The sequence below is a fragment of the Oncorhynchus nerka genome, linkage group LG4 (assembly GCF_034236695.1).
Source record: "Oncorhynchus nerka isolate Pitt River linkage group LG4, Oner_Uvic_2.0, whole genome shotgun sequence".
NCBI classification, from domain to species: Eukaryota; Metazoa; Chordata; class Actinopteri; order Salmoniformes; family Salmonidae; genus Oncorhynchus; species Oncorhynchus nerka.
The window spans coordinates 98463311-98489873 of record NC_088399.1 but is presented as its reverse complement, the minus strand read 5'-3'; the positions used below and the strand labels follow the sequence as shown (position 1 = coordinate 98489873).

The 26563-nt window shown below is 44.0% G+C and overlaps 1 protein-coding gene across 1 annotated transcript; it reads left to right on the top strand.

Moving 5' to 3' along the window:
• The first annotated feature begins 766 nt into the window (after window positions 1-766).
• LOC115121972 (gap junction beta-4 protein-like) lies at window positions 767-26563 on the top strand. Its single transcript, XM_029651122.2, has 3 exons — window positions 767-1239; window positions 20363-20816; window positions 26132-26563. Exons 2-3 carry the CDS (start codon window positions 20427-20429, stop codon window positions 26540-26542), a joined length of 801 nt encoding a protein of 266 aa, XP_029506982.1. The 5' UTR covers window positions 767-1239; window positions 20363-20426; the 3' UTR covers window positions 26543-26563.

Sequence of the window (26563 nt, the reverse complement as noted above, 5' to 3'; positions counted from 1 at the left end):
ACTCCCTTCTCCTCCTCCTCCTCCCCCTCCTCTCTCTCTCATGGTATGCTACTCCCTCCTCCTCCTTCTCCTCCTCTCTCTCTGATGGTATGCTACTCCCTCCTCCTCCTCCTCCTCCTCTCTCTCTGATGGTATGCTACTCCCTCCTCCTCCTCCCCCTTCTCCTCTCTCTCTGATTGTATGCTACTCCCTTCTCCTCCTCCTCCTCCTCCTCCTCTCTCTCTGATGGTATGCTACTACCTTCTCCTCCTCCTCCTCACCCTCCTCCTCCTCCTCTCTCTCTGATGGTATGCTACTCCCTCCTCCTCCGCTCTCTCTGATGGTATGCTACTCCTTCCTCCTCCTCTCTCTCTGATGGTATGCTACTCCCTCCTCCTCCTCTCTCTCTGACGGTATGCTACTCCCTCCTCCTCCTCTCTCTCTGATGGTATGCTATTCCCACCCCCTCCTCCTCCCCCTCCTCCGCCTCCTCTCTCTCTGATGGTATGCTACTCCCTTCTCCTCCTTCTCCTCCTCCCCCTCCTCTCTCTCTGATGGTATGCTACACCCTCCTCCTCCTCCTCCTCTCTCTCTGATGGTATTCTACTCCCTCCTCCTCCTCCTCCTCCTCTCTGACGGTATGCTACCCCTTCCTCCCTCCCTCCCTCCCTCCCTCACTTCCTCTCTCCCTCTTAATGCCTTGTAATATGTCTGTCTGTGCTTTCAACAAGAGGTTGACAAACCGGTCTGGTGGGGGGGTGGCAGAGCTGTGTGTGTGTGTGTGTGTGTTTGCACGCGTGCGCTTGCATGTGTGTTTGCGTGTGTGTGTGTGTGTTTTTGCTTGTGTTTGTGAGTGTGAGTGTGTGTGTGTGTGTGTGTGTGTGTGTGTGTGTGTGTGTGTGTGTGTGTGTGTGTGTGTGTGTGTGTGTGTGTGTGAGTGTGTGTGTGTTTGCGTGTGTGAGTGTGTGTGTGAGTGTGTGTGTGTGTTCGCGTGTGTGAGTGTGTGTGTGAGTGTGTGTGTGTGTGTTTGCGTGTGTGTGTGTGTGTGAGTGAGTGTGTGTGTGTTTGCGTGTGTGTGTGTGTGTGTGTGTGAGACACCTTACCTCTCTTCCCTCTTCTATTCGTCTGTACATCCTAGCCCCTCCCCCATCCAACCAGGTGGAACTCTGCTTCCTTCCAATCAACAACCACATCGTGAGCTTCTCGTCTTTGTATTAAAAACACATCTATTTGACCCCTTCGTCTGTTCCTCTCAACCAGGTAAGACACCTTATCATTATCATTATTATTATTTTAGTTCATTTGTGTCTTTGATTTTTTAACGTTCGTAAGGATTATTCGTTGAACCATAGTGAGGAGCTACAAGCGGGAGGGAGGGGGGAGGGGGGAGGGGGGAGGCACCAGCACGACAGACTAGGGAGGGGACGACCTACTGAAGGTTAGGTCAAGAAACTGGCTACATCTTAAACCATATCCTCTACATAGGGCACTACTTTAGACCAGGGTCTATAGGGTAGTAGTGCACTACTTTAGACCAGGGTCTATAGGGTAGTAGTGCACTACTTTAGACCAGGGCCTATAGGGTAGTAGTGCACTACTTTAGACCAGAACCCATTGGGGAATAGGGTGTCATTTAGGAAGCATTCCACTGTCTCAGGGTTCAGACGGGTTCAGAGAGGGTCACGTAAGGACAATTACATAACTCTCTGACTGTATCTTGCTCGTGTTGCAATGCCACACACACACACACACACACACACACACACACACACACACACACACACACACATAGCTGATGTAAATAGTTTGTTGACTCATGGGACAACCGAAGTGTGCCTTGGTGCAGTAACAAAGGTATGAGAGAGAGCTAAGCTAGCTCAACCAATAGGACAGACACAGATATACAGTAAGAGCTATGTGTGAACAATCAGCACATCCTTCCATGCAGACAGACAAGATGGGAACCATCTTTAGTATTCCCGATTGTCTGTTGGACAGGAAACACCTGTCCCAAACCATCAACAGAAAGTCAAAACACTGTAAAAAAAAAAAAAAATTAAAAAATGGCCACACACTGTCCTGAATGCTACTCTATAAAAACATCTGTTAAATTAGCTGTTTTCTGGATCACAGCAGGTCATTTCACAGGGAACTGAAGGAAGTTCTGTCGTATTGTTGCATCCCCAACCAAGTTCTATATATATATATATATATATATATATATATATTTGACCTTTATTTAACCAGGCAAGTCAGTTAAGAACAAATTATTATTTTACAACAACAGCCTAGGAACAGTGGGTTAACTGCCTGATCAGGGGCAGACTGACAGATGTGTACCTTGTCAGCTCGGGGGTTTGAACTTTCAACCTTGCGGCTGCTAGTCTAACACTCCAACCACTAGGCTACCCTATATGGGCCCTAACATGTCCTAGAGCCTGGTCTAATTATTTAAACATATTGGGCTCTGGTCTTTACTAAGCTCAGCAGAATAGTGAGCTGTGTGAGATAGGATATAAGAATCGAAACCAGTGAAGAAAGAGTATTGGGAAACACCCCATGCTAACTGATCTGTGTGGGTTGGAGGCAGCTAGTGAAGAGTATTGGGAAACACCCCATGCTAACTGATCTGTGTGGGTTAGAGGCAGCTAGTGAAGAGTATTGGGAAACAGCCCATGCTAACTGATCTGTGTGGGTTGGAGGCAGCTAATGAAGAGTATTGGGAAACAGCCCATGCTAACTGATCTGTGTGGGTTGGAGGCAGCTAATGAAGAGTATTGGGAAACACCCCATGCTAACAGATCTGTGTGGGTTGGAGGCAGCTAATGAAGAGTATTGGGAAACACCCCATGCTAACTGATCTGTGTGGGTTGGAGGCAGCTAATGAAGAGTATTGGGAAACACCCCATGCTAACAGATCTGTGTGGGTTGGAGGCAGCTAATGAAGAGTATTGGGAAACACCCCATGCTAACAGATCTGTGTGGGTTGGAGGCAGCTAATGAAGAGTATTGGGAAACATCCCATGCTAACTGATCTGTGTGGGTTGGAGGCAGCTAATGAAGAGTATTGGGAAACACCCCATGCTAACTGATCTGTGTGGGTGGGAGGCAGCTAATGACGAGTATTGGGAAACACCCCATGCTAACTGATCTGTGTGGGTTGGAGGCAGCTAATGAAGAGTATTGGGAAACATCCCATGCTAACTGATCTGTGTGGGTTGGAGGCAGCTAATGAGGAGTATTGGGAAACATCCCATGCTAACAGATCTGTGTGGGTTGGAGGCAGCTAATGAAGAGTATTGGGAAACACCCCATGCTAACAGATCTGTGTGGGTTGGAGGTCAGTTTGTGTTTGTCATTAATTCCACAGCATTATCTGATGAGGAAGTCAGGTATATTGGAGGGGTGTCCCATTATCTGATGAGGAAGTCAGGTATATTGGAGGGGTGTCTGTCCCATTATCTGATAAGGAAGTCAGGTATATTGGAGGGGTGTCCCATTATCTGATAAGGAAGTCAGGCATATTGGAGGGGTGTCCCATTATCTGATGAGGAAGTCAGGCATATTGGAGGGGTGTCCCATTATCTGATGAGGAAGTCAGGCATATTGGAGGGGTGTCCCATTATCTGATGAGGAAGTCAGGTATATTGGAGGGGTGTCCCATTATCTGATGAGGAAGTCAGGCATATTGGAGGGCTGTCTGTTCCATTATCTGATGAGGAAGTCAGGTATATTGGAGGGCTGTCTATTCCATTATCTGATGAGGAAGTCAGGTATATTGGAGGGCTGTCTGTTCCATTATCTGATGAGGAAGTCAGGTATATTGGAGGGCTGTCTGTTCCATTATCTAATGAGGAAGTCAGGTATATTGGAGGGGTGTCCCATTATCTGATGAGGAAGTCAGGCATATTGGAGGGGTGTCCCATTATCTGATGAGGAAGTCAGGTATATTGGAGGGGTGTCCCATTATCTGATGAGGAAGTCAGGCATATTGGAGGGGTGGCTGTTCCATTATCTGATGAGGAAGTCAGGTATATTGGAGGGGTGTCCCATTATCTGATGAGGAAGTCAGGTATATTGGAGGGCTGTCTGTTCCATTATCTAATGAGGAAGTCAGGTATATTGGAGGGGTGTCTGTCCCATTATCTGATGAGGAAGTCAGGTATATTGGAGGGGTGTCTGTTCCATTATCTGATGAGGAAGTCAGGTATATTGGAGGGCTGTCTGTTCCATTATCTAATGAGGAAGTCAGGTGGCTGTTCCATTAGTCAGTTTAATGACAATCAGAACTCAGTTAAATACCTAACATGTAAATGGAATCATGACACACACATAGCTGACATTATCCCACTAGATTCAGTCTAATTAACCCTTTGTGAATCATAGCTGACATTATCCCACTAGATTCAGTCTAATTAACCCTGTGTGAATCATAGCCGACGTTCTCCACTAGATTCAGTGTAATTAACCATTTGAGAGTCACAGCTAACATTCTCCACTAGATTCAGTGTAATTAACCATTTGAGAGTCACAGCTAACATTCTCCACTAGATTCAGTGTAATTAACCATTTGAGAGTCACAGCTAACATTCTCCACTAGCTTCAGTTTAATTAACCATTTGAGAGTCACAGCTAACATTCCCCACTAGATTCAGTGTAATTAACCATTTGAGAGTCACAGCTAACATTCTCCACTAGCTTCAGTTTAATTAACCATTTAAGAGTCACAGCTAACATTCTCCACTAGCTTCAGTCTAATTAACCATTTGAGAGTCACAGCTAAGGGGGGGAAAAAGTACTGTAACATTGTCTACACAACCTGTTGAGTTTAAAAAGCAAGTGTAACTGCATTGAATTATATAGTTAAGTTACAATGCTTGTGAAGACGATGTTTGGTGGATATATTGGCAATGTGTCAGCTTCGAGGGCAATATCACTTTTATAGAACGGGTTACCAATAATGATTGACACATTTTCCTTAAAATTATGAATTTATTCATACAATTTCATCCTTCCACAAGTTCCGAAAACAAATCCGAAAACAAATCTAAGGTTCATTATATTGGTTTGGTTGCTAGAGATGCAGCGTTTTTGTTCTGTATCTATGGACACAACCATTCGTTCTAAATGTTCCATTGGCATACTGGCTGACAATGTTTTAATCCCTTGCTTGCTAGCTAGCCAACTACGGCTAACTTACTGTCACGTCAAAAAGTGCAACCAGAATAACAACAAAGTAGATCCATTTGCATTGTCACGGTCGCCCTCCTCTTCATCTGAAGAGGAGAGGCGAGAAGGATCGGAGGACCAAAATGCGGCGTTGTATGTGTTCATGATGAATATTTAATTAAAGAAAGTACTGAACACTGAATACAAAAACAATAAACCAATAACGACCGTGAAGCTAAATGAGACCTGTGCTGAACACAAGCAACTAACATAGACAATCACCCACAAACACACAGTGCAACCCAGGCTACCTAAGTATGATTCTCAATCAGAGACAACTAATGACACCTGCCTCTGATTGAGAACCATACTAGGCCGAAACATACAAATACCCAAATCATAGAAAAACAAACATAGACTGCCCACCCAACTCACGACCATACTAAATAAATACAAAACAAAGGAAGGTCAGAATCTGACACATTTGTTTAAGCTGTTTTCTAGTGACATTTATTTGAATACGTCTATAATAATGAGCTAACGAGGTGTGATTTCAGCTGGCGTAGAAAATGTGCTCTCTCGTCAGGACACCTGTTGTTCAGAGGAGCTAGCCAACAACACAGCTACAGTAACACAATCACTTCAAACTGAATCAGGACACTGTTGTTCTGAGGAGCTAGCCAACAACACAGCTACAGTAACACAATCACTTCAAACTGAATCAGGACACTGTTGTTCAGAGGAGCTAGCCAACAACACAGCTACAGTAACACAATCACTTCAAACTGAATCAGGACACTGTTGTTCAGAGGAGCTAGCCAACAACACAGCTACAGTAACACAATCACTTCAAACTGAATCAGGACACTGTTGTTCAGAGGAGCTAGCCAACAACACAGCTACAGTAACACAATCACTTCAAACTGAATCAGGACACTGTTGTTCAGAGGAGCTAGCCAACAACACAGCTAACACAATCACTTCAAACTGAATCAGGACACTGTTGTTCAGAGGAGCTAGCCAACAACACAGCTAACACAATCACTTCAAACTGAATCAGGACACTGTTGTTCAGAGGAGCTAGCCAACAACACAGCTACAGTAACACAATCACTTCAAACTGAATCAGGACACTGTTGTTCAGAGGAGCTAGCCAACAACACAGCTACAGTAACACAATCACTTCAAACTGAATCAGGACACTGTTGTTCAGAGGAGCTAGCCAACAACACAGCTAACACAATCACTTCAAACTAAATCAGGACACTGTTGTTCAGAGGAGCTAGCCAACAACACAGCTAACACAATCACTTCAAACTAAATCAGGACACTGTTGTTCAGAGGAGCTAGCCAACAACACAGCTAACACAATCACTTCAAACTGAATCAGGACACTGTTGTTCAGAGGAGCTAGCCAACAACACAGCTACAGTAACACAATCACTTCAAACTGAATCAGGACACTGTTGTTCAGAGGAGCTAGCCAACAACACAGCTAACACAATCACTTCAAACTGAATCAGGACACTGTTGTTCAGAGGAGCTAGCCAACAACACAGCTACAGTAACACAATCACTTCAAACTGAATCAGGACACTGTTGTTCAGAGGAGCTAGCCAACAACACAGCTAACACAATCACTTCAAACTGAATCAGGACACTGTTGTTCAGAGGAGCTAGCCAACAACACAGCTACAGTAACACAATCACTTCAAACTGAATCAGGACACTGTTGTTCAGAGGAGCTAGCCAACAACACAGCTACAGTAACACAATCACTTCAAACTGAATCAGGACACTGTTGTTCAGCTAGCCAACAACACAGCTACAGTAACACAATCACTTCAAACTGAAGCTGGAAAGACCGCAAACTAGCTAACACTTAGTTTCATTTTACCATTTTTCAATTGACATTTCTTAGTATATATCCATAAAAATGATGCCTGCTGATTCATGATTTCGACTGGCTGAGAAAAGCTGCCTGCCTGTCTGCCTCGTCTCGACTCAATCATTACTATTGGGACAGTTGGAGAACGAATTTGCAAAATGTCAGAGAGACAGACAGCAAGGTTTACACAAATCTCCAAAAACTAAATATTAGTATAAAAGAAACGTGAGATAATGTCTAGATGCTTTTCATAGTGGTGTTTATAAATTGCCAGGCTGGGCTGATGAGACAGTGGATTGATAAATTGCCTGGCTGAGCTGATGAGACAGTGGATTGATAAATTGCCTGGCTGGGCTGATGAGACAGTGGATTGATAAATTGCCTGGCTGGGCTGATGAGACAGTGGATTGATAAATTGCCTGGCTGGGCTGATGAGACAGTGGAGCAGTCAGATGTCTATTCCGGTGTCTATTCCACAAGCCGGTGGTAACTTGTGGAAAAGACACCGGCTTGAATGCAGTTTTAACCAATCAGCATTCAGCATTACACAATGGTACTAGATGTTTGTGCATAACTGTAATGAATTATATATGTACAGTTGAAGTCGGAAGATTACATACACTTAGGTTGGAGTCATTAAAACTAGTTTTCAACCACTCCACTTGGCTAACCAACATACAAGGGGTGCACCCACTGGTCACCTGGCCACTTGGCTAACCAACATACAGGGGGTGTACCCACTGGTCACCTGGCCACTTGGCTAACCAACATACAGGGGGTGTACCCACTGGTCACCTGGCCACTTGGCTAACCAACATACAGGGGGTGCACCCACTGGTCACCTGGCCACTTGGCTAACCAACATACAGGGGGTGTACCCACTGGTCACCTGGCCACTTGGCTAACCAACATAGTGGTCCGCCCAGGTCTTACCTAGTTTGAATAGACAGAGTACATACTGTGTGTATACAGTTGAAGTAGGAAGTTTACATACACTTAGGTTGGAGTCATTAAAACTCGTTTTTCAACCACTCCACAAATGTTCTTGTTAACAAACTATAGTTTTGGCAAGTCGGTTAGGACAGCTACTTTGTACATGACACAAGTAATTTTTCCAACAATTGTTTACAGACAGATTATTTCACTTATAATTCACTGTATCACAATTCTAGTGGGTCAGAAGTTTACATACACTAAGTTGAATATGCCTTTAAACAGCTTGGAAAATACCAGAAAATGATGTTGTCATGGCTTTAGAAGCATCTGATAGGCTAATTGACATAATTTGAGTCAGTTGGAGGTGTACCTGTGGATGTATCTCAAGCCTACCTTCAAACTCAGTGCCTCTGTTCTTGAGATCATGGAAAATCAAAAGAAATCAGCCAAGAATAATTGTAGACCTCCACAAGTATGGTTCATCCTTGGGAGCAATTTCCAAATGCCTCAAGGTACCACGTGTGTCTCTACAAACAATAGTACACAAGTATAAACAACATGGGACCACGCAGCCATCATACCGCTCAGGAAGGAGACGTGTTCTGTCTCCTAGAGATGGACGTACTTTGTTGCGAAAAGTGCGAATCAATCCCAGAACAACATCAAAGGACCTTGTGAAGATGCTGGAGGAAACAGGTCGACATAACCTGAAAGGCCGCTCAGCAAGGAATAAGCCACTTCTCCAAAACCGCCATAAAAAAGCCAGACTACTGCACAAAAGATTGTACTTTTTGGAGAAATGTCCTCTGGTCTAGTCATAATGACCACCGTTATGTTTGGAGGAAAAACGGGGAGCTTGCAAGCCAAAGAACACCATCCCAACCGTGAATCACGGGAGTGGCAGCATCATGTTGTGGGGGTGCTTTGCTGCAGGAGGGCTTGGTGCACTTCCAAAAATAGATGGCATCATGAGGCAGGGAAATGATGTGGATATAATGAAGCAACATCTCAAGACATCAGTCAGGAAGTTAAAGCTTGGACGCAAAGGGGTCTTCCAAATGAACAATGACCCCAACATACTTCCAAAGTTGTGGAAAAATTAGAGTGGCCATCACAAAGCCCTGTCCCCAATCCTATAGAAAATGTGTTGGCAGAACTGAGAAAGCGTATTGCGAGCAAGGAGGCCTACAAACCTGATTCAGTTACACGAGCTCTGTCAGGAGGAATGGACCAAAATTCACCCAACTTATTGTAGGAAGCTTGTGGAAGGCTACCCAAAATGTTTGACCCATGTCCCATGCTATCAAATACTAATTGAGTGCATGTAAACTCCTGACCCACTGGGAATGTGATGAAAGAAATAAAAGCTGAAATAAATAATTGTCTCTACTATTATTCTGACATTTCACATTCTTAAAATAAAGTTGTGATCCTATCTGACCTAAGAAAGGGAATTTTTACTATGATTAAATGTCAGGAATTGTGAAAAACTGAGTTTAAATGTATTTGGCTAAGGTGTATGTAAACCTCAGACTTCAACTTATTTCACCTTTATTTAACCAGGTAGGCCAGTTGACAACAAGTTTTCATTTACAACTGCGACCTTACCAAGATAAAGCAAAGTAGTGCGACAAAAACAACACAGAGTTACACATGGAATAAACAAACCATACAGTCAATAACACAATAGAAACGATATATACAGTGTGTGCAAATGAGGTAAGATTAGGGAGTTAATATCTCAAGCGGATTTCAATGGGAACTGTGTTGAGTACATACCAGCCTCAGATTTCTCACTTCCTGTTTTGACTTCTCCTCAGGTTTCTGCCTGCCATTTGAGTTCTGTTATACTCACAGACATCATTCAAACAGTTTTAGAAACTTCAGAGTGTTTTCTATCCAATACTAATAATAATAATATGCATATATTAGCAACTGAGACTGAGAGGCAGGCCGTTTACTTTGGGAACCTTATTCATCCAAGCTACTCAATACTGAAATACTGCCCCCCAGTCATAAGAAGTTTTAACACAGTGTCCAAGGAAGGGCCAGATGTATACACAATGGTGGCGTCTGCGTAGTGGTGGATCAGAGAATCACCAACAGCTAGAGCAACATCATTGATATATATAGAGAAAAGGTGCGGTTGGAGAATTGAACCCTGTGGCACCCCCATAGAGACTGCCAGAATTCCGAACATCAGGCCCTCCGATTTGACACACTTGAACTCTGTCTGAGAAGTCGTTGGTGACCAGGCGAGGCAATCATTTGAGAAACCAAGGCTATTGAGTCTGCCGATAAGAATGCGGTAATTGACAGTCGAAAGACTTGGCCAGGTCGATGAAGATGGCTGCACAGTACTGTCTTTTCTCGATGGTAGTTATGATATCGGTTAGGACCTTGAGCGTGGCTGAGGTGCACCCGTGACCAGCTCGGAAACCAGATTGCATAGCGGAGAAAGCACGGTGGGATTTGAAATGGTCGGTGATCTGTTTATTAACTTGGCTTTCGAAGACTTTAGAAAGGCAGGGTAGGATAGATATAGGTCTATAACAGTTTGGGTCTAGAGTGTCACCCCCTTTGAAGAGGTGGATGACCGCGGCAGCTTTCCAACTTTGGGTATTTCAAACGACACAAAAGAGAGTTTGAACAGGCTAGTAATAGGGGATGCAACAATTGCAGTGGGATAATTTTAGAAGAGAGGGTGCAGATTGTCTAGCCCGGCTGATTTGTAGGGATCCAGATTTTGCAGCTCTTTTCAGAACATCAGCTATCTAGATTTTGAGTGAAGGAGAAGCGAGGGGTGGGGGGCTCTGGCAAGTTGCTGCAGGGAGTGCTGAGATGTTGGCAGGGGTTGGGGTAGCCAGGTGGACAGCATGGCCAACTGTAGAAAAATGCTTATTGAAATTATCTGTTATCGTAGATGTATCATTGGTGACAGTGCAGTGGGAAGCTGGGAGGAGGTGCTCTTATTCTCCATGTACTTTACTGTGTCCCAAAGCTTTTTGGAATTAGTGCTACTGGAAGCAAATTTCTGTTTGAAAAAGCTTGCCTTATTTGGGGAGGGGGGCTATTCGATGCTATTGCAGAACGCCACAGGATATTTTTCTGTTTGTTAACTTGGCATTCTAAGACTTTAGAAAGGCAGGGCAGGATTGATAGGAGTCTGTAACAGTTTGGGTCTAGAGTGTCACCCCCTTTTGAAGAGGGGGGATGATGGCGGCGGAGGGACTACATGTTAGATGACACAACGTGCTTCTTGTCAGGTGATTGACAAGAATGAGATCGTTACGTAAAAGTTTTGACTGCTTCCCAAATGGGCCCTGGCCAATCGGGATGCGTCGTTCAATAGAGATCCGTCAAGCTTCCAGACTGCAGGAAGTAGATTTGTGTGCATGCACACCTAGGTGTATGATAACCTGCTATGTTAGTATCGATGTCAAATTAAAGTGAGTGTTTGTGTGTGTGCCCTTCTACTTAAAACCTCTCTGGGGTGTGTGGGAATGTAGCGTCCCACCTCGTCAACAGCCAATGAAACTGCAGCCAAATTCAAAATATATAAATCTCATAATTACAATTCCTCAATCATACATGTATTTTACACCACTTTAAAGATACACTTGTTGTAAATCCAGCCACAGTGTCCAGTTTCAAAAAGGCTTTACGACGAAACTATTATGTTCGGTCAGTACCTAGTCACAGAATAACAGCCATTTTTCCATCCAAAGAGAGGAGTCACAAAAAAGCAGAAATATAGATAAAATGAATCACTAACCTTTGATGATCTTTATCAGATGACACTCATGTTACACAATACATGTATTTTTTGTTCGGTAAAGGTCATATTTATATCCCAAAATCTGAGTTTACATTGGCGCGTTATGTTCAGTAGTTCCAAAACATCCGGTGATTTTGCAGAGAGCCACATCAATTTACAGAAATACTTATAATAATTATTGCTAAAAGATACACCTGTTATGCATGGAATTTTAGAACCACTTCTCCTTAATGCAACCGCTGTATCAGATTTCCAAAAAACTTTACAGAAAAAGCGCACCATGCAAAAGTCTGAGTACGGCGCTCAGAGACCAAAACAACCCAAACAGATATCCACCATGTTGTGCAGTCAACAGAAGTCAGAAATAGCATTTTAACTATTCACTTACCTTTGATGATCTTCATCAGAATGCACTCCCAGGAATCTCAGTTGCACAATAAATGATTGTTTTGTTCAATAATGTCCAAATACCTTCTTTTTGTTAGCGCATTTAGCCCAGTAATCAAAATTCATGAGGCGCGATCACTAGGTGCAGACGAAAAGTCCAAAAAGTCCAAAAAAGTTATGTTTCAGTCCGTAGAAACATGTCAAACGATGTATAGAATCAATCAATCTTTAGGATGTTTTTAACATAAATCTTCAATAATGTTCCAACCGGAGAATTCCTTTGTCTTCAGAAAAGTAGAAAAGCAATGGAACACTCTCACGTGAAGACCTCTGACTCATTCCCCCCTCATTCTACTTTACAGTAGAAGCAGCAAACAAGGTTCTAAAGACTGTTGACATCTAGTGGAAGCCTTAGGAAGTGCATAGACACCCCATAGACACTGTGTATTTTTTTTTATTTTTTTTTATTTTTTTTTATTTTTTTATTTCACCTTTATTTAACCAGGTAGGCTAGTTGAGAACACCTTTATTTAACCAGGTAGGCTAGTTGAGAACACCTTTATTTAACCAGGTAGGCTAGTTGAGAACACCTTTATTTAACCAGGTAGGCTAGTTGAGAACACCTTTATTTAACCAGGTAGGCTAGTTGAGAACAAGTTCTCATTTGCAACTGCGACCTGGCCAAGATAAAGCATAGCAGTGTGAACAGACAACACAGAGTTACACATGGAGTAAACAATTAACAAGTCAATAACACAGTAGAAAAAAGGGGCAGTCTATATACAATGTGTGCAAAAGGCATGAGGAGGTAGGCGAATAATTACAATTTTGCAGATTAACACTGGAGTGATAAATGATCAGATGGTCATGTACAGGTAGAGATATTGGTGTGCAAAAGAGCAGAAAAGTAAATAAATAAAAAACAGTATAAAAACAGTATGGGAATGAGGTAGGTGAAAATGGGTGGGCTATTTACCAATAGACTATGTACAGCTGCAGCGATCGGTTAGCTGCTCGGATAGCTGATGTTTGAAGTTGGTGAGGGAGATAAAAGTCTCCAACTTCAGCGATTTTTGCAGTTCGTTCCAGTCACAGGCAGCAGAGTACTGGAACGAAAGGCGGCCAAATGAGGTGTTGGCTTTAGGGATGATCAGTGAGATACACCTGCTGGAGCGCATGCTACGGATGGGTGTTGCCATCGTGACCAGTGAACTGATATAAGGGGGAGCTTTACCTAGCATGGACTTGTAGATGACCTGGAGCCAGTGGGTCTGGCGACGAATATGTAGCGAGGGCCAGCCGACTAGAGCATACAAGTCGCAGTGGTGGGTGGTATAAGGTACTTTAGTGACAAAACGGATGGCACTGTGATAGACTGCATCCAGTTTGCTGAGTAGAGTGTTGGAAGCCATTTTGTAGATGACATCGCCGAAGTCGAGGATCGGTAGGATAGTCAATTTTACTAGGGTAAGCTTGGCGGCGTGAGTGAAGGAGGCTTTGTTGCGGAATAGAAAGCCGACTCTTGATTTGATTTTCGATTGGAGATGTTTGATGTGAGTCTGGAAGGAGAGTTTACAGTCTAGCCAGACACCTAGGTACTTATAGATGTCCACATATTCAAGGTCGGAACCATCCAGGGTGGTGATGCTAGTCGGGCATGCGGGTGCAGGCAGCGATCGGTTGAAAAGCATGCATTTGGTTTTACTCGCGTTTAAGAGCAGTTGGAGGCCACGGAAGGAGTGCTGTATGGCATTGAAGCTCGTTTGGAGGTTAGATAGCACAGTGTCCAATGACGGGCCAAAAGTATATAGAATGGTGTCGTCTGCGTAGAGGTGGATCAGGGAATCGCCCGCAGCAAGAACTATCGTTTAGTACCTTGAGTGTGGCTGAGGTGCACCCGTGACCGGCTCGGAAACCAGATTGCACAGCGGAGAAGGTACGGTGGGATTTGAGATGGTCAGTGACCTGTTTGTTGACTTGGCTTTCGAAGACCTTAGATAGGCAGGGCAGGATGGATATAGGTCTATAACAGTTTGGGTCCAGGGTGTCTCCCCCTTTGAAGAGGGGGATGACTGCGGCAGCTTTCCAATCCTTGGGGATCTCAGACGATATGAAAGAGAGGTTGAACAGGCTGGTAATAGGGGTTGCGACAATGGCGGCAGATAGTTTCAGAAATAGAGGGTCCAGATTGTCAAGCCCAGCTGATTTGTACGGGTCCAGGTTTTGCAGCTCTTTCAGAACATCTGCTATCTGGATTTGGGTAAAGGAGAACCTGGAGAGGCTTGGGCGAGGAGCTGCGGGGCGGAGCTGTTGGCCGAGGTTGGAGTAGCCAGGCGGAAGGCATGGCCAGCCGTTGAGAAATGCTTATTGAAGTTTTCGATAATCATGGATTTATCGGTGGAGACCGTGTTACCTAGCCTCAGTGCAGTGGGCAGCTGGGAGGAGGTGCTCTTGTTCTCCATGGACTTCACAGTGTCCCAGAACTGTTTGGAGTTGGAGCTACAGGATGCAAACTTCTGCCTGAAGAAGCTGGCCTTAGCTATCCTGACTGACTGCGTGTATTGGTTCCTGACTTCCCTGAACAGTTGCATATCACGGGGACTATTCGATGCTATTGCAGTCCGCCACAGGATGTTTTTGTGCTGGTCGAGGGCAGTCAGGTCTGGAGTGAACCAAGGGCTGTATCTGTTCTTGGTTCTGCATTTTTTGAACGGAGCATGCTTATCTAAAATGGTGAGGAAGTTACTCTTAAAGAATGACCAGGCATCCTCAACTGGCGGGATGAGGTCAATGTCCTTCCAGGATACCCGGGCCAGGTCGATTAGAAAGGCCTGCTCACAGAAGTGTTTTAGGGAGCGTTTGACAGTGATGAGGGGTGGTCGTTTGACTGCGGCTCCGTGGCGGATACAGGCAATGAGGCAGTGATCGCTGAGATCCTGGTTGAAGACAGCGGAGGTGTATTTGGAGGGCCAGTTGGTCAGGATGACGTCTATGAGGGTGCCCTTGTTTACAGAGTTAGGGTTGTACCTGGTGGGTTCCTTGATGATTTGAGTGAGATTGAGGGCATCTAGCTTAGATTGTAGGACTGCCGGGGTGTTAAGCATATCCCAGTTTAGGTCACCTAACAGAAAAAACTCTGAAGCTAGATGGGGGGCGATCAATTCACAAATGGTGTCCAGGGCACAGCTGGGAGCTGAGGGTGGTCGGTAGCAGGCGGCAACAGTGAGAGACTTATTTCTGGAGAGTAATTTTCAAAATTAGTAGTTCGAACTGTTTGGGTATGGACCTGGAAAGTATGACATTACTTTGCAGGCTATCTCTGCAGTAGACTGCAACTCCGCCCCCTTTGGGAGTTCTATCTTGACGGAAGATGTTATAGTTGGGTATGGAAATCTCTGAATTTTTGGTGGCCTTCCTGAGCCAGGATTCAGACACGGCAAGGACATCAGGGTTAGCAGAGTGTGCTAAAGCAGTGAGTAAAACAAACTTAGGGAGGAGGCTTCTGATGTTGACATGCATAAAACCAAGGCTTTTTCGATCACAGAAGTCAACAAATGAGGGTACCTGGGGACATCCAGGGCCTGGGTTTACCTCCACATCACCCGCGGAACAGAGAAGGAGTAGTATGAGGGTGCGGCTAAAGGCTATCAAAACTGGTCGCCTAGAGCGTTGGGGGCAGAGGATAAGAGGAGCAGGTTTCTGGGCATGGTAGAATATATTCAGGGCATAATGCGCAGACAGGGGTATGGTGGGGTGCGGGTACAGCGGAGGTAAGCCCAGGCACTGGGTGATGATGAGAGAGGTTGTATCTCTGGACATGCTGGTTGTAATGGGTGAGGTCACCGCATGTGTGGGAGGTGGGACAAAGGAGGTAACAGGGGTATGAAGAGTGGATCTAGGGGCTCCATTGTGAACTAAAACAATGATAACTAACCTGAACAACAGTATACAAGGCATATTGACATTTGAGAGAGACATACAGCGAGGCATACAGTAATCACAGGTGTTGAATTGGGTAAAGCTAGCTAAAAACAGTAGGCGAGGCTAATCAGCTAGCACAACAAACAGCAGGTAAAATGGCGTTGACTAGGCAACGGGTCCGACAGATAAAACAAACAAGTAGAATGGAGTACCGTGATTAATGGACAGTCCAGCGTGCGTCAGCTATGTAGCCAAGAGATCAGTGTCCAGGGGGCAGCGGTGGATGGGCAGGGAAGCTGGACTGGCGAGTGTTATCCAGGTTTAAAAAAAAAACTAACAATGACTAAATAGCTTGTAGCTAGTTAGCTGGTTAGCGTCTGGAGGTTCTTGAGTGTGTCATAAAAAAAATAAAAAAAATAAAAGTAATAGCGATTCCGTATCACATTGGGTGAGGCAGGTTTCCGGAAGGTATAAACAAATTAAAAATCAAAAAGAGATAGAAAGTAAATGGGTCTAGAGAGTGTTTGGGACGCGGTGATTCAGACGGTTAGCAGGCCTGTGCTAACAAGCTAACAGTTCGTAGGCCCGGGCTAGACAAGGTAGCAGTTAGCGGACCGGAGCTAGACAAGCTAGCCGTTAGCAGGCCGAATTAGCAAGCAGGGAGATAGCGAGGGCTAGAGAGTTAACCTTTGGGGGACGTCGCGATGGGGTGAGTCTGTTTATTCCTCTTCATGCGGTGACATCGACAGACCGGTCGTGGGCCCGGGTAATTGTAGCCCAGGAGTATGCTACAGGTGCTCTAGTACGATAGGTGAGCTGGAGACACAGCGATTCAGAAAGCTCGCGGGCCTTGGCCAGCAGATGGATCTTTGGCGATGTCGCAACGGAAAAGCCTGTTGAAACCCCCTCGGACGATTATGTCGGCGGACCAGTCGTGATGGATCAGCGGGGCTCCGTGTCGGCAGTAAAGGGTCCAGGCCAATTGGCAAAAGAGGTATTGTAGCCCAACAATTTGCTGTTGGACCTCTTCGGCTAGTCGGGAGATGGGCTTAGCTCGAGGCTAGCTCAAGGCTAACTGGTGCTTGCTCTGGGACAGAGACGTTAGCCAGGAGTAGCCACTCGGATTGCAGCTAGCTAGTTGCGATGATCCGGTGTAAAGGTTCAGAGCTTGCGGTAGGAATCCGGAGATGTGGTAGAGAAAAAGCAGTCTGATATGCTCTGGGTTGATGTCGCGCTGGTGTCCTAGTTAACTTTGAAGACCGCTAGCAGTGGCTAACTGAGTACTAGCTAGTAGCTAGTTAGCTGGCTAGCTTCTGATGGGGGTTCCGGTTCTAAAGTATAGAAAAAGCAGATCCGTACCACATTGGGTGATGCGGGTTGCAGGAGAGTATATTCAGCCTGTAGTTGGAAAGTGAGATTAAAATATGTACGAAATATATACAGAAAAAAACGAGGAAACCTATATTTACACCAGATAGGACGGGACAAGACAAAACACACGTCCGACTGCTATGCCATCTTGGATCCATTTGATAGGCCAAGAGTTGAAAAACTACAAACCTCAGATTTCCCACTTCCTGGTTGGATTTTTTCTCAGGTTTTTGCCTGCCATATGAGTTCTGTTATATTCACAGACATCATTCAAATGGGTTTGGAAACTTCAGAGTGCTTACTATCCAAATCCACTAATTACATGCATATTCTAGCTTTTTTGGCTGAGTAGCAGGCAGTTTAATTTGGGCATGCTTTTCATCCAAAATTCCCAATGCTGCCCCCTACCCTAGAGAATTTAAAAGTGAAAATGCAATGCTGCTTTCAGTCTGAGTATGAAAGCCACCCTATGTGGAAACAAGTTGTCCAAGAAAACTACAGGGACACACACAGGATGGCTTTCATACTCAGACTGAAAACAGCATTGCATTTTCACTTTTAAGTAGAAGGGCACACCCACACACAAACACTCACAAGCAAGCACATTTGCACACACAAACGCACACAAACACACACTCCTCTGACAACCTGTGTAACAATTTCTCTCTACTTGCCCTTTTTGCTTTGAACAATTGAATCTACAGGTTGTTGTTATTTTGGCACAGTTAGACTTCCTTCCCCTCTCTCTCTGTCTCAGTCAGTCCCAGTCAGGTTCCCATGGTATATGGTTATGTGTGTGGCTCAGTTCCAGTTCCCATGGTATATTTGGCTCCATCTTTGTATTCCTCAATCAAATGACCCTCCCCGACCTCACTAACTGCCCTTTGATGAACTGAGAGCAGATGGGATAAAGGAATGACTATGGCTGGCTGAGCACCCACACCACACACACACACACACACACACACACACACACACACACACACACACACACACACACACACACACACACACACACACCACACACGCACACACACACATCCGTCTAACAGAGTAGGGTGCGTCCAGAGGATGACTCACACACACGAGTGGCGCAGCGGTCTAAGGCACTGCATCCCCGTGCTAGACGAGTCACTACAGACCTAGGTTTGATCCTGGGCTGTATCACAACTGGCCGTGATCGGGAATCCTATAGGGGGACTCACAATTGGCCCAGCGTCGTCCGGGTTAGGGGAGGGTTTGGCTGGGGTAGGCCGTCATTGAAAATAAGAATATGTTCTTAACGTACTTGCCTAGTTAAAAAAATGTTTTACTGTGCTGATGTGTAATGAGTCCCAAATGGTGCTCTATCCCCTACATATTGGACCTGTGAAAAGTAGAGCACTACATACAGCACACCAACATCCAAACCTCCCAACTGTAACGTACGGTGGAGGGAGCATCATGGTTTGGGGCTGCTTTTCTGCATCAGGGCCTGGAGAGCTTGCTATAATCGACGGAAAAATTAGTTCCCGAGTTTATCGAGACATTTTGCAGGAGAATGTAAGGCTATCGGTCCTCCAATTAAAGCTCAACAGAAGTTGGGTGATGCAACAGGACAACGACCCAAAACACAGAAGTAAATCAACAGAAGAATAGCGTCAACAGAATAAAATACACCTTCTGGAGGGACCCAGTCCGTGTCCTGACCTCAACCTGATTGAGAGGCTGTGGCATGACCTCAAGAGCGTTTTCACACAAGACATCCTAAGAATATTGCTGAACAGAAACAGTTTCGTAAAAGATGAATGGTCCAAAATTCCTCCTGAACGTTGTGCAGGTCTGATCCGCAATTAAAGAAAACGTTTGGTTGAGGTTTTTTGCTGCCAAAGGAGGGTCAACCAGTTATTATTAAATCCAAGGGTTCACGGTGTGTTCAATAAAGACATGAAAGCGTATAATTGTTTGTGTGTTATTAGTTTAAGCTGACTGTCTTTTGTCTATTGTTGTGATTTAGATGAAGATCAGTCATTATGACCAATTTACGCAGAAATCCAGGTCATTCCAAAAAGGTTTCACATACTTCTTCTTGCCACTGTATATAGTATACAGTGTATTAGTGTTCGAACACCGTTTATGGCTATCTACTAAGTCTATGGGTACCTATTAGCATGACTTCACAGTCATTGTGCTAACGTTAGTTAGCATTGGCTCACGAAACTACCTCTAACTTCCTTCACACTGGACACAGACACCATAACAATGGCATCTACAAGTTCTTCTGACTACGAGGAAGTAGATAAAGGGCATCCCTCTAAGGCAAAGGTTGCATGTTTGAATCTCATCATGAGTAACTTAAGCATTTTAGCTAATCAGCAAATTTACAAAATACTTACTACTTTTTTTAGCTACTTTGCAACTATTTAGCATGTTAGCTAACCCTTCCCCTAAACCTAGCCCTAACCCTTACTCTAACATAGCATGTAATACTAAAGCAATTGACCGTAATATATCATACTTAAACATTCTAAACGTAGAATACTATACGTCCTACAATTCATATTATATTGTACGATGATAGGCCATTGTAATATAAGCTAACGTAAAGTCAAATATCCTACTAAATGGATTTATGTTAAATATAATATGTTTTCTTCTGGTTGTCATGAGGGTCAAATAAGGGGATAATAAAAAACGAAATCAGAGGGAATAGTGATCCGCTGGGGGGAGGATGGGTTGTGGGTAAATGATGCTCCCATGGTGTTCAGTGGGCTGTGCTGTGTGCGCCTAATGATGACATCAGAGACAGTGTTAGTGAGAGTCTTGTACAGCATCACACACTCTAGTCTGTTGAGTATTTACTGTTATTCCTGTGAGATATGAAGAAGAAGAGACCTTGCAGCATGACAATAATAAACCATGTAACCCTGTCCATTCTGTTTTCTGATTTTCAGTGACTGGTTGTCGCCCCCTCCCCTCCATCCCTCCACCTCTTCCTCCTCCTCCTCCTCCTCCAAGATGAACTGGGGTGGGCTCCAGTCCCTCCTCAGCGGGGTGAATAAATACTCTACGGTGTTCGGACGCGTCTGGCTCTCCATGGTCTTCGTGTTCCGCTTCCTGGTGTTTGTGGTGGCCGCTCAGCGCGTCTGGGGAGACGAGAGTAAGGACTTTGTCTGTAACACGGCCCAGCCAGGCTGCGTCAACGTCTGTTACGACCACATCTTCCCCATCTCACACATCCGCCTGTGGGCCCTGCAGCTCATCTTCGTCACCTGTCCATCTCTGCTGGTGGTGGCGCACGTCACGTTGCGTGAGGAGAAGGATTCCAAGTACTCCGCAATGCATGAAGGGTCGCATTTGTACGCTAATCCAGGGAAGAAGAGAGGAGGCCTGTGGTGGACCTATCTGGTGAGATACTAGCATACTGTACACAACACCACCAGACAACACTAACATACTGTACACAACACCACCAGACAACACTAGCATACTGTACACAACACCACCAGACAACACTAACATACTGTACACAACACAACACCAGACAACACTAACATACTGTACACAACACCACCAGACAACACTAACATACTGTACAGAACACCAGAACACCAGACAACACTAGCATACTGTACACAACACCATTCAGACAACACTAACATACTGTATAGAACACCAGACAACACTAGCATACTGTACACAACACCACACCAGACAACACTAACATACTGTACACAACACCACCAGACAACACTAGCATACTGTACACAACACCACCAGACAGACAACACTAACATACTGTACACAACACCACACCAGTCAACACTAGCATACTGTACACAACACCATTCAGACAACACTAGCATACTGTACACAACACCACCAGACAACACTAGCATACTGTACACACCACAACACCAGACAACACTAACATACTGTACACACCACCAGACAACACTAACATACTGTACACACCACCAGACAACACTAACATACTGTACACAACACCACCAGACAGACAACACTAACATACTGTACACAACACCACCAGACAACACTAACATACTGTACACAACACCACCAGACAACACTAGCATACTGTACACAACACCACCAGACAACACTAACATACTGTACACAACACCACCAGACAGACAACACTAACATACTGTACACAACACCACACCAGTCAACACTAACATACTGTACACAACACCAGACAACATTAACATACTGTACACACCACCAGACAACACTAACATACTGTACACAACACCACCAGACAGACAACACTAACATACTGTACACAACACCACCAGACAACACTAACATACTGTACACAACACCACCAGACAACACTAGCATACTGTACACAACACAACACCAGACAACACTAGCATACTGTACACAACACCACACCACAACAACACTAGCATACTGTACACAACACAACACCAGACAACACTAACATACTGTACAGAACACCACCAGACAACACTAACATACTGTACACAACACCACCAGACAACACTAACATACTGTACACAACACCACCAGACAACACTAGCATACTGTACACAACACAACACCAGACAACACTAGCATACTGTACACAACACCACACCACAACAACACTAGCATACTGTACACAACACAACACCAGACAACACTAACATACTGTACACAACACCAGACAACAATAGCATACTGTACACAACACAACACCAGACAACACTAGCATACTGTACACAACACCACCAGACAACACTAGCATACTGTACACAACACCACAACACCAGACAACACTAACATACTGTACACAACACCACCAGACAACACTAACATACTGTACACAACACCACCAGACAACACTAGCATACTGTACACAACACCACAACAACACTAACATACTGTACACACCACCAGACAACACTAACATACTGTACACAACACCATTCAGACAACACTAGCATACTGTACACAACACCACAACACCAGACAACACTAGCATACTGTACACAACACCACACCACCAGACAACACTAACATACTGTACACAACACAACACCAGACAACACTAGCATACTGTACACACCACCAGACAACACTAACATACTGTACACAACACCATTCAGACAACACTAGCATACTGTACACAACACCACAACACCAGACAACACTAGCATACTGTACACAACACCACACCACCAGACAACACTAACATACTGTACACAACACAACACCAGACAACACTAACATACTGTACACAACACCACAACACCAGACAACACTAACATACTGTACACAACACCACCAGACAACACTAACATACTGTACACACCACCAGACAACACTAGCATACTGTACACAACACCAGACAACACTAACATACTGTACACAACACCACCAGACAACACTAACATACTGTACACAACACCACCAGACAACACTAACATACTGTACAGACCACCAGACAACACTAACATACTGTACACAACACCAGACAACACTAACATACTGTACACAACACCACCAGACAACACTAACATACTGTACACAACACCACCAGACAACACTAACATACTGTACAGACCACCAGACAACACTAACATACTGTACACAACACCAGACAACACTAACATACTGTACACAACACCAGACAACACTAACATACTGTACACACCACCAGACAACACTAACATACTGTACAGAACACCACCAGACAACACTAACATACTGTACACAACACCACCAGACAACACTAACATACTGTACACAACACCACCAGACAACAGTAACATACTGTACAGAACACCACCAGACAACACTAACATACTGTACAGAACACAACACCAGACAACACTAACATACTGTACACAACACCACCAGACAACACTAACATACTGTACAGAACACACCACCAGACAACACTAACATACTGTACAGAACACACCACCAGACAACACTAACATACTGTACAGAACACAACACCAGACAACACTAACATACTGTACAGAACACAACACCAGACAACACTAACATACTGTACACAACACCACCAGACAACACTAACATACTGTACAGAACACACCACCAGACAACACTAACATACTGTACAGAACACCACCAGACAACACTAACATACTGTACACAACACAACACCAGACAACACTAACATACTGTACAGAACACAACACCAGACAACACTAACATACTGTACAGAACACCACCAGACAACAGTAACATACTGTACAGAACACCACCAGACAACACTAACATACTGTACAGAACACAACACCAGACAACACTAACATACTGTACACAACACCAGACAACACTAACATACTGTACACAACACCACCAGACAACAGTAACATACTGTACAGAACACCACCAGACAACAGTAACATACTGTACAGAACACCACCAGACAACACTAACATACTGTACACACCACCAGACAACACTAACATACTGTACACAACACCAGACAACACTAACATACTGTACACACCACCAGACAACAGTAACATACTGTACAGAACACCACCAGACAACACTAACATACTGTACAGAACACCACCAGACAACAGTAACATACTGTACAGAACACAACACCAGACAACACTAACATACTGTACAGAACACAACACCAGACAACACTAACATACTGTACAGAACACAACACCAGACAACACTAACATACTGTACAGAACACCACCAGACAACACTAACATACTGTACAGAACACAACACCAGACAACACTAACATACTGTACACAACACCAGACAACACTAACATACTGTACAGAACACAACACCAGACAACACTAACATACTGTACAGAACACAACACCAGACAACACTAACATACTGTACAGAACACCACCAGACAACACTAACATACTGTACAGAACACAACACCAGACAACAGTAACATACTGTACAGAACACCACCAGACAACACTAACATACTGTACAGAACACCACCAGACAACACTAACATACTGTACACAACACCAGACAACACTAACATACTGTACAGAACACAACACCAGACAACACTAACATACTGTACAGAACACAACACCAGACAACACTAACATACTGTACAGAACACAACACCAGACAACACTAACATACTGTACAGAACACAACACCAGGCTAATTATATTTCAGAAGGTGTCAACATAATTTAATTTCCATTCATTTAGGAGTAGAATGTCCTTTTTTTAAAGATAGAGACAGAGAAAGAATGAGAAAGGGAGACACAGAGAAAGAAAGAGAAAGAGAGAGGCAGAGAACAAAAGAGAGAGACAGAGACAGAATGAGAAAGAGAGAGAGAAAGAAAGAGACAGAGAATGAAAGACAAAGAGAGAGGCAGAGAATGAAAGACAAAGAGAGAAACAGAAAAAGAAAGAGACAGAGAATGAGAGACAAAGAGAGAGACAGACAAGGTAAGAGAAAGAGAGAGACAAAAAAAGAAAGACAAAGAGAGACAGAATGAAAGAGAAAGAGTGAGACAGAAAAAGAAAGAGAAAGAGAGAGACAGAGAATGAGAGAGACAGAAAAAGAAAGAGAAAGAGAGAGGCAGAGAATGAAAGAGACAGAGAATGAAAGACAAAGAGAGAAACAGAAAAAGAGAGAGACAGAGAATGAGAGACAAAGAGAGAGACAGACAAAGAAAGAGAAAGAGAAAGAGAGACAGAAAAAGAAAGACAAGGAGAGAGACAGAGGAGAGAGACAGAGAATGAAAGACAAAGAGAGAGACAGAAAAAGAAAGAGAAAGAGAGAGACAGAAAAAGAAAGAGAAAGAGAGAGACAGAGAATGAAAGACAAAGAGAGAAACAGAGACAGAATGAGAAAGAGAGAGACAGAGAATGAAAGAGGAAGAGAAAGACAAAGAGAGAGACAGAGGAAGAGAAAGCAACTCCTGCTAAATCAAATCAAATTGTATTGGTCACATACACATATTTAGCAGATGTTATTGTGGGTGTAGCGAAATGCTTGAGAATACAACTAAATAAAACTAAAAATAATTGCTGTAACCTGTATTTCCTATCTGGTCTCTTCTATCTTTACCTTCTGTGTCCTTGGCTTGTTTATTGTTTATTCCATGTTAATCCATGTTATGCCATGTTATTCCATGTTATTCCATGTTAATCCATGTTATTCCATGTTATTCCATGTTATTCCATGTTAATCCATGTTATTCCATGTTATTCCATGTTAATCCATGTTATTCCATGTTATTCCATGTTAATCCATGTTAATCCATGTTATTCCATGTTAATCCATGTTAATCCATGTTATTCCATGTTAATCCATGTTAATCCATGTTAATCCATGTTAATCCATGTTATTCCATGTTAATCCATGTTAATCCATGTTATTCCATGTTAATCCATGTTAATCCATGTTATTCCATGTTATTCCATGTGTAACTCTGTGTTGTTGTTCGTGTCACACTGCTTTGCTTGTAAACTTGCCTACCTGGTTAAATACAGGTGAAATAACAAAAATAGTATTTTCTCGATATCTAATTCTACTCAATCTCTACTTCTGGTTATAACAACATGAGTCGAATGGAACATAACTCCTCTTAATGAATTGATCTGAATGAAACTATTTTAACTAGTCAACTGGACACCCATATTTCCTGTGTGGTCTCTTTAAAGTTGTTTTAATGACGATTCTTTATTTATCTCTCATCCTCCCCGTAGGCGAGTCTGATCTTCAAGGCGGGCTTCGACGGCGGCTTCCTCTACATCCTCTACTACGTCTACGAGGGATATGACATGCCTCGTCTCTCCAAGTGCTCCCTGGAGCCCTGCCCCAACACCGTCGACTGCTACATCTCCCGTCCCACCGAGAAGAAGATCTTCACCCTCTTCATGGTGGTCTCCTCAGCCGTCTGCATCGTCATATGTATCTGTGAGATGGTCTACCTCATCTACAAGAGGATCCAGAAGCTCGTCAGGAAGAAGGTGGGAGAGAGTCATGAGACGACGTCGTTGACGGCGCCGAGGTCGAGATCCAAGTTGTCTGTCAGGGAGGACCCCACCAACACAGCCTCCATTCAGAACCTCTGTAATGTCATGACGGAGGCGGAGCCGTCAGAGAAGAAGAAATAATAGGTCACATGACGCGGTGAA